Source organism: Glandiceps talaboti, chromosome 13 (assembly GCF_964340395.1).
Source record: "Glandiceps talaboti chromosome 13, keGlaTala1.1, whole genome shotgun sequence".
NCBI lineage: Eukaryota > Metazoa > Hemichordata > Enteropneusta > Spengelidae > Glandiceps > Glandiceps talaboti.
In genome coordinates, this window is record NC_135561.1 from 15,351,898 (window position 1) to 15,361,360 (window position 9,463).

General features: G+C 35.0%; 2 protein-coding genes across 2 annotated transcripts in view; one reads left to right on the top strand and one right to left on the bottom strand.

Moving 5' to 3' along the window:
* Positions 1-3,993, bottom strand: part of LOC144444166 (tyrosine-protein kinase JAK2-like) — a 30,483-nt gene extending 26,490 nt beyond the window's left edge. Inside the window, exon 1 of the mRNA XM_078133578.1 lies at positions 3,640-3,993. Within this exon, the coding sequence (XP_077989704.1) occupies positions 3,640-3,677 (38 nt within the window). The 5' untranslated portion in view covers positions 3,678-3,993. The remainder of the gene's footprint in view (positions 1-3,639) is intronic.
* Positions 3,994-4,077: 84 nt separating this feature from the next.
* LOC144444167 (ubiquitin-ribosomal protein eL40 fusion protein) lies at positions 4,078-7,600 on the top strand. Its single transcript, XM_078133579.1, has 5 exons — positions 4,078-4,129; positions 5,255-5,362; positions 5,729-5,815; positions 6,497-6,599; positions 7,417-7,600. Exons 2-5 carry the CDS (start codon positions 5,260-5,262, stop codon positions 7,508-7,510), a joined length of 387 nt encoding a protein of 128 aa, XP_077989705.1. The 5' UTR covers positions 4,078-4,129; positions 5,255-5,259; the 3' UTR covers positions 7,511-7,600.
* The last annotated feature ends 1,863 nt before the right edge of the window (positions 7,601-9,463 follow it).

Genomic DNA, 9,463 nt, shown 5'->3' on the forward strand with positions numbered 1-9,463 from the left:
AACCTTTAAATCAGATACAGATATTGATATCAGATGTTGATATCAGAGTTTTTTGGTAGAATGATTTAGCTCTATTGTTGAATTTTAGTATACCCCCCCCCCCCCCACTGCACTCACCTGTTATGTATTTACAATATAGTTTAAAACAGCCAATCAGAGAAAGGAAAAGAGAATATCAAAGCTGCATCTATAAAAAGACTTTCAATATATAATATGAATACATAACATACATTACATAACGCATTACATAACGTATATACATGTAATGGTAACAGGACAAGCTGTTACCAGCTACATGTACACAACATGTATCATATAAACCGGGGATTGAACTGAGTTTCATTGGCTAATGTACATGTATGTGGATACACACAAACGTCTCCCACAGTGCAAGCCTTGGTGACAGTACAGTATTTGTTATGACCAGACATTATTATCTGTACAGAACTGGATTATTATTAGAATGAGTGACCATTTAGGGGTTTTAAAGTCGATATGATGTGAAACTCTCCTTGTACAGGGCACAAGGACGAGTCATTTTTAAGAGTATCTGCCCAAGGGGTAAAATCGCTTGTCTGGGGCAAGTACAAGGTCTTTATTTCGAGACCTGAAAAGTGTAATAAATTATTACTGACACAAGCTTCCATACAAATACTGCTATGAAGATTTGTTGAAGTATTACTTTTCATAGGTTGCATAAATTTATGATTCTCGTAAATATATAAATACTTTTGCAGTCTGTGTATTTTTTTTACTAACATTACAGGAATACCTCACAATTCTATGCATCATCACATTTGAAAGATTTGTTTACACTTGACTATGAAAATCAAATGGTTGGTTGAACATAGACAAGTATTATTCTGATTTAAACCTGATGTGGAAGTTAGTGAGCTAGGGGGTTCAATTCTTGATATCTTCATTTTACCACCTAGGTACAGCATAAAAATACAATGTAACTTGATTTGACCCCCTAGGCACAACATAAAAATAACATTCATTCAATTTTAACCCCTAGGCACAGCATAAAAATAACAATCATTAAATTTTACCCCCTAGGCACAGTATAAACATAACAATCATTCAATTTTACCCCCTAGGCACAGTATAAACATAACAATCATTCAATTTTACCCCCTAGGCACAGTATAAACATAACAATCATTCAATTTTACCCCCTAGGCACAGTATAAACATAACAATCATTCAATTTTACCCCTAGGCACAGTATAAACATAACAATCATTCAATTTTACCCCCTAGGCACAGTATAAACCTAACAATCATTCAATTTTTTGCTCAAAATAATGATTTTTGCTACACATACATACACGTAGCTATTGTATAGGCAAGCATGAGAATATGTTGACCTTCTTGTTCTGACTGTGTAATAAAAATGTGTCAAGAATTTGGTCTTATTACCGTTTACAAATGTACATTGGTATATCCACTCTTTACATGTACATCTGCAGTCTGACACACATACTTGATGATTCAAATCCTGGTTTTCCTTATCTCAAAATACTGAGAGGAATTGCATTGAATATTCAATACATTTGTTAAAATGTCTTTTCATTTTCAAACGCATTGTGTATTGTTAAAATTGACAAAGAAAAACAGCAAAGCTATATTTGTATCAAGGTTTCATTTCATGTCACAGATCACCGAACAGTTTGTACCAACAATATGCTTTTGAAAGATATGTTGTGCACTTTCTGTTTGCATTTTGTTTTTGGTCCTCACAAGAAGTGTTGTAACTGTTAGTCTAGTTCCTATCCGATGTGTTATGATTAGTACAATCATCTCATTTAGGGAAAGTCGTTATTCTAGCACAAATATTTGTATTAACCCCGACTGCCATTCATATAAACATGATGACTTTAATGCATCCCCCATAAGATTTTAGTTTCATAATGGAGAGGTGAAGTTTAGTTAATGAGCAATTGTCTAAAGGAACTAACAACTGCCTTCCAGTTCATGATGGATTACAACTGACACGAGTCGTTTACCATATAGTGGGGTAGCACAAATTTTTGCAACGATAATGACTTTCCCTATACGTGAGTGGAGATGATCAAAATAATTGTAACTTGTCATAAAGGATTACTACATTGTAGACTACGTAATGGTATACATGTACATGTAGACGTAATAAAGGACAGAAGTTTTTGTGACACGTTTTTATTGAACAATGTCATTTTCAAATTTTGAAAATAAACGTGGGCAATATAAAATGTGTGATTCCAATACCACAATGACACCTTTCAAAACAGGTATGTAAACGTAGAGTTGGTACTACATCTTTTGTTAATTCATGTACATCTAATAATGTTCTCTATATGTTCACAGGTTTTATTTTATGAAAAATTTTCAAGTTATTCTTCTCAAATTAAATCCTTGGGCTACAACTTTCTGAAATTGGTAACCCACTAGGATTACCAAAGAAAAAACTTAATTGCAAACCCTGTTCATAACATGCATGTCTGTTTTCTTTCCTCAGTGATGTCTGCCCATACTTCATCAAACTATCAAAGAAGATGTATTCTGACTGATATTTCATTTGTTTTTGGGTGAAAGCAATATTTGTCAAAAATAAAAACAATTAAAAAGATAAAATAATATAAAATAAAATTCAAAACCTACACTATTCCCGGTCCGTGAGGCCATATATGTATTACTATTATTGGAAAAACATTGTGTAGTTATGATTACACTCAATTTCAAAATATGAGAGGTAGGTAGATTTTTTTATACATATTTTTCCGCATATATGTGAGTGTCTAGTTCAGATAGTTATGTTTTCCATTGTTTTCCATATGGTTTCTCTGTTATTGGTTTCTTCCCATCAGATGTACAGCCATTACCGATTGGAAGAACAGTTTTATATTGTCTTCTTAAGTTGATGTCAGTTACCGCATCAATTATTTCTCATGAGACTTCACAATTTTTCCAATTTCATTAACTTTTCTCTCAAATACGTAAAAAAAAAGTTTTGAGTCAGCAGTGAAAAACTAGGTGGGGGCGGCCGGGTAACTAGAACCAAACAATTTTTCTAGGCCCTAGTTTTTGACATAAGTATAATAAACTAAGATACACTATAAAGATGAAAAGTTTTGATTTACATATATTATATATTATATATCATTTATTATTTTTATATATTTATATATTATTCATCTGGCGAGAACCTGTCAACTCTCTCCAACATGACCTACATGTAATTATGACAAATCTGTGTTTGGAAAGTACACGTGGATATCAACAAACAAACAAACAATGAACCAATAACAAAATAAATGAATTCGAAAGTGCAATGAGAAGAAATGTACATTGTAATTTAAATGAACATACGTGGGAATCATAATTCTTCATGCTGCCTGGCATCAATATTTGGTAACTTTTCAATGATTTGTCTTTTCTACTAACACAGGATTCATTTGGCAGATTTGTGTGTAAGCTGAATCTCCCAGGGTACATGTCCAGCATGGATGACCTAACCAGTGATGCTTCCACCACCGTAATGTACTGTGTACATAATCATGTACAACTTTTGTTGTTGACAATGACAATGTTGTTTTATAACGTTAAGAATAAGATGTCGGGCGTTGCAATATTAAAATATTTAGAGTAAAAAATTACCTTTGTAGATAGTTCGATGTTTTGCATCCTCGATGCATCACTCGATCCTACAGGAGACTGAGTTCTATACATGGGTGTAGACTAACAATGGCGTTGGTCATAAATTTACAAATCTCTTCCTTGTCGCTCACGACACAATAATATGAAGAGGGAAGCGTTTGAGACCTGTGTACTGAGTGTGCGTGTACCGGAAGTAAGCAAGCCGCGACTCTGATGCTCCGCACGGTTTATAACGACGGCGTCAACGACACTGCAGTGAATGTTTGGATTACTCGTGTAATAAGCACCGTTAGCAAATGTTAGAAAAACTCTCACTTTCTGTAAATAAGGAATGTTTTCTCGACGGAATCGCTTACAGGATGACGGAAGGAATCACATCTTCAATAACAATATTTACAGCGCCCTCATATTGAGGTCAAAGGTAACGTTGAGAAACCCGTCCAGTTAACCTTCGACCTCTTCGCTCTCTGTCGTCAGATAGCAGTAATAGGTGAGTTGCACACGACAACTTTTACGTGAAATTATGTACACTTTTGAGTGGTTTACGACAAAATAATGATTTGATTACGATTATCATTATTATGTGTATCATTCCATTGTTATGAATATGCTAAAATATGGGAAATTTTGTATTATTTAACAAACCATGCCGGTGCACTGTGACTGACTGAATTATGAAGCATGCATTGCGTATTGATCAACGAGGGATCCATCTTATTATTAGGGGGTCCCCGTACAGTGTAGTTAATCCTCTCACACTCTGTCGTAAACTGTGTGCTCACTTCAGTGTCTTGTGTATTATTATTTAAGGAGAAAAGTTAACTCATCACACGTCAATTGTGTGATAAATTAGCAAATCTATTTAAAAAAATAAAATATTACATGTAATGATGTATGATGTATTTCATGTCGAGTGCAACGACAATAACCCAAGAATCTTACATACAGTATCAATTAATTTATTGTCAATAAAGCCCTTGTTGAACCATAATGATTGAATGATGAAAGGGACAATTGTGAACACAATGAAATATTACCAGAAACCCAGCACCATATCTCGCATTAAAAGTAAATTTTAATAAACTTACACTGTATCAACATCACTGTAGTTAATACAAAACGTCAAAGCTGTTATCATTGAAGGAGTGAAAGTTTTCCGTCAAAATTTGATTAAAAGTGCGAAAATGAAGTTCAGCAATCGCATTGATGCCAGGACACCCCCCCCCCCCCCCCCCCCCCCCCCCCCCGCTTAACAGCTTGTGTGACATAGTGCGATCGTCTGTAATTGTATATGGCCAGTCTAAGTTCTCCAGTCTGAAACTAAAATCACATGGGGACATGATAACGTCATCACATTTACATTTATATGAATGCAGGGGGGGGGGGGCACAGATTTTTGTGCTAGGATATGGACTTTCCCTATTCATGAGTGGATATGATCCTGGTAATTGTATCACGTAGTATAGGGACTAGACTAGGTTTATTGGAACTCTTGTGATACATTTACCCAGTATAAAATTGTAACCTATTGCATTGATTAGAGTATTGCATTCTCTCCATTTACAAAACAACATTGGTTGGTAATCCTGTTTGTGATTTGTGTTTCAATTAACAGCCACAATGCAGATCTTTGTGAAGACCCTGACTGGCAAGACCATCACCCTTGAGGTGGAACCATCAGATACCATAGAAAATGTCAAGGCAAAGATCCAAGACAAGGAAGGTAGGACTCAACAACGGCATTTCATCTAGAATAAGAAGCTTTATCACTTTATGGGTTGATTTTGATTTAACTGCAATAATTGTAGCATTCAAAGTTATTTGGAGGTTTTCTTTTTTTCAGTTTTGGTTTGTTTTTTTTTCATTCTGTCGTTTAACTGCAAAACAACTGCTACTATTCCTGCTGGGCAAACTCAAATTGACGACACCACGCTGAAAACTTGAGCGAGATGTCAGCATACTACCCGTTTCAAAATGCTGCAGTGCGATGTTGTGAGGATTTAGCTCTTAGAAGGCATGTAACTTCATTGGACCGTGTGCACCATTTTTATTTTAACAAGTTTGTAACTGTTAATATGATTTCTTGTAGGTATCCCCCCAGACCAACAGAGATTGATCTTTGCTGGTAAACAGTTAGAAGATGGACGTACTCTCTCAGACTACAACATTCAGAAAGGTTTGTTTTACAAATAGTAACTACTGGTAAGAGAGATAATTACAACACTGTAAGAGAAAATCACATGATTGATTGTTGTAACAAATGGAATTTGGTGGAAGGCCTTTGTGTTTTAGTATATCCACTTCTGTTAGAGTAACATGTGATATAATATTCGTTTGTTTTGCTGAAGTTTTGTAACCCCAGTAACAAACAGGGTAGTCTGAAAGGTCCAGCTGTAGGTCCGTCTATGTAACCACTCACTACCCCATGGGTTGAGCATATTATGAAAGCAGAAACAATTCCTGGACCTTACACAATTTACAGACTACAGAGAGGGTAATTGTGGTAATAATTTGCATATAGCTTTCCGTACTAGTCTTGATGGGAACCCTGAAAAAGTACCTGTGGAACTCCAGTAGATTTTACCTACATCTTACAAAATGTTGCAAGAATGAATGTTCATAGACTCCTGGTTCATACCTTAATTTGTAATGAAAATTTGTACTGACAGTCAAAAGTTTCTTGGAACTTGGAAGCAAAGTTGCGAGTAGAAATTTTCATGACTAAACAAAATGTTTGGATACACAGAACAACCTGGACTGCCTTATTAAGAACAAGAAGACTATTAGATTAAATAGAGCCTTTTTTGCATAATTACCTGATTCCAATTCAGTGATATTTGTTGTTATTTTCCTACAGAATCTACACTTCATCTTGTACTGCGTCTCCGTGGTGGTATCATTGAACCAAGTTTACGTATGTTGGCACAGAAGTACAACTGTGAAAAAATGATCTGCAGAAAGTAAGTATACATGATCCTTTCCATGTATGTATGTTCCAATGACTTATCAATGGCTCACGTAATGATTCCCTTGGTAATTCATTGTGATATCTACTGTTCATTTTATGGAGAAAAATTAATTTTAAAGACCGTTGACAAAATCTCAACATACATGTAGGACAGTTTCATTCCTGTAGTAAAGTTTCATGAGATATATATAATTTCTGTGAAAGAAGTTACTGACAAATACCTGTTACAGTACATTCAACATGCGTGTTTTGTGAACATTTTAAAAACCAGATTGGGTAGGGGTATAGTAAAACTTGTAGAGTGTCGTTCTTTGTGTTGCGGCATGATGGACGAATGGTTAGCATTACTGGCTAGGAATCTGAAGGTTGCAGGTTCGACCGCCATTGTTGCCGTTTTGTTTCTGAATGGCTAAAGTCCCCGGGCAAGATTTGAACCACGACTGTGCCTCAGTCAACCCAGCTGTATAATTGGGGACGTGGTAGGATAGAGGTTGCGATGTGAATGCTTTAATCCTATGCGCTTATAGAGGCTGCAATGTATTGTATGCTCCCTGGGGAGTTGAAGTATAAAAGAGCCGTTGTGCCACCATTGATCTATCCCAGGGGTAATGATTGTGAGCGCCTTGAGCTCTCAGGAGAAAAGGTGCATTATGAATTCACATTATTATTATTATTATTATTATTTATGCCGTTTGAAATGGAATTCTGGCAGATTTTACCCCCTTAATGCTCTCTACAAAGACTTTTTGATTGAATTTAAGGTAAAATGGATCGAATTTGTAAGCTGCTTTTTCTTTCTATTTTCTCAGGTGTTATGCTCGTCTTCATCCCCGTGCCACAAACTGTCGTAAGAAGAAGTGTGGCCACACCAACAATCTTCGCCCAAAAAAGAAGCTGAAGTAGACGACAAAATGTTTGCTACTGTACTTTCAATTGAACTTTCGTTGAGATTTACAGATGTAATAAAATAAAAAGTTAGATTATAAACTTGAATATTCTGTGTGAAAGAGCTTGTGTGTGTGTGTTATGTAGTTCAGTGGATTGTGTGTATAATTCTGATGCTAGGCTTGGGAGAGATAAACATCACACAAGATTTGTACATCTACATAAACACATGGACGGACCTAGACTAGTTCCTATACAGTATCATTACAATTTGCACCTCCACTCACAGTATAGTCAAAGTCATTACTCTAGAAGTCCTGAGATCTAATTTAAAATTCATCCACAGCCACCCACACAGTCATTAACATCATGTCTTTGTTAATCAATCACACAATTCTAACCAATAACACAGACAGTCCCTCATAAAGTTAGTGTTTATTGGGGCAGTTACGTAATGTCTCCAAATATGGTATTTTTGTCAGCTCAGGATGCTACTTATACACTGTTGACATCACTGTAACAGTTGGGGTTCACTGATTGGATGAACAACTTTTTGTGCTGATTGAGGGACTTTGACCAGACGTGGTTTAGTTATAAGCCAACGTAAACCACGTTGGCATCCAGACTAGGATGAACTAGTCTGTAAGGTACGCCATGACAGGGCGCCCTCAACCATCGGCCAACCCCTAACCTAACATAACAAATGTTTTAGGTTTATGTGTTCCCTGTGTTAGAACTCACTGATGACATTGTACGTCAACAAATCTGGATTAGTACTCTAGAACAGTAATGAATAAATAACAAGAAAAGATTCACAGTAAACTAATCTTTATGGTATTGTCCATAATACACCGAGTCACGAGATGCATTTTACATTTTAAAAAGTTGTTCATATCTTTAGTCCATCTTCTGTTGAGGTGTATATATCTAGTACATCATTAAAGGTGATTCAAAATGCTCACATTCACTATCGCTAATTTGCTAGACTACATGTTTGTGAAATGCATTCTGGTTTTAAAACTTTTCAAAAGCGTCTGTTTTTTTTATCAGACAATCACGATATATTCACTGAAAATTGTTAAAATACCAATTGAATGCACATATGTTGTACATGTTCATGACATTAGGAGGTTGATTGTATCCACGTTGAAATTGTGGATTCCTTCAGGTTGCTGATTTTTGGATGTGGACCCAACAATCAATTTCATGGGATTTATTCCCCATTAACAGATTCATAATGCTGGCAATTCAGTAATATAGTAAATTAATGTTCTTTTATACACAACCAAGTTGCTTGCCGAAACGTAAAACATTAACCAAAGTAACTTGGTTGTGTATCAAAAAAACATTACTATGTGATTGGATTTATTGTTTTATTAAAGTGGCCATATGGATGAAGATTGGGTATTTATTTTGGATTTTTAATTTATAAAACAAATTTATCATGATTTTCTACTTGAAAAAAATCAATGTAAAAAAACATATGCCAAGTCTATGTTTGTAACTCAATAAATTGTAAAACATAGATAAATGTGTAAAATCTTTGTTATAGTACAATAACAAACTTTTTTTTTTTTTTTTTTTTTACACATTTTTTACCTTTTGTAATGTATTGAGTTACAAATACAGACTTGGTCTGTGTTGTTACACATTTATTTTTCAAGTAGGAAACCATGATAAAATTGTTTTAAAAATTAAAAAATCCAAAATAAATACTTAATCCTCATCCATATGGCCACTTTAACCACAGGTGATTCAAAACTGTTCAGAGTGTAAGACACACCGTGCAAATCATTATATCTAATAAAAGAGTTATTAAAAACGTTTCAGTTACAGCTGTGCAGTTTTCAGAACTTCTATTCAAACTGATGCGGCTGTGTAAGTTATAAAACACATTTGTAACATTACAGCTGTTCATGTTTGTGCAAAAGACACGTCCTTGGTTTAAGTCACTTTATTGTAACTTTCAGC

What these genes read in the sequence shown, in the direction of transcription:
- LOC144444167 (XM_078133579.1), top strand. Translation starts at nt 5,260, where the DNA reads ATGCAGATCTTTGTGAAGACCCTGACTGGCAAGACCATCACCCTTGAG. An exon ending in AAAGATCCAAGACAAGGAAG is followed by an intron (nt 5,363 to 5,728) that starts GTAGGACTCAAC and finishes GATTTCTTGTAG; the next exon opens with GTATCCCCCCAGACCAACAG. An exon ending in GAAAAAATGATCTGCAGAAA is followed by an intron (nt 6,600 to 7,416) that starts GTAAGTATACAT and finishes CTATTTTCTCAG; the next exon opens with GTGTTATGCTCGTCTTCATC.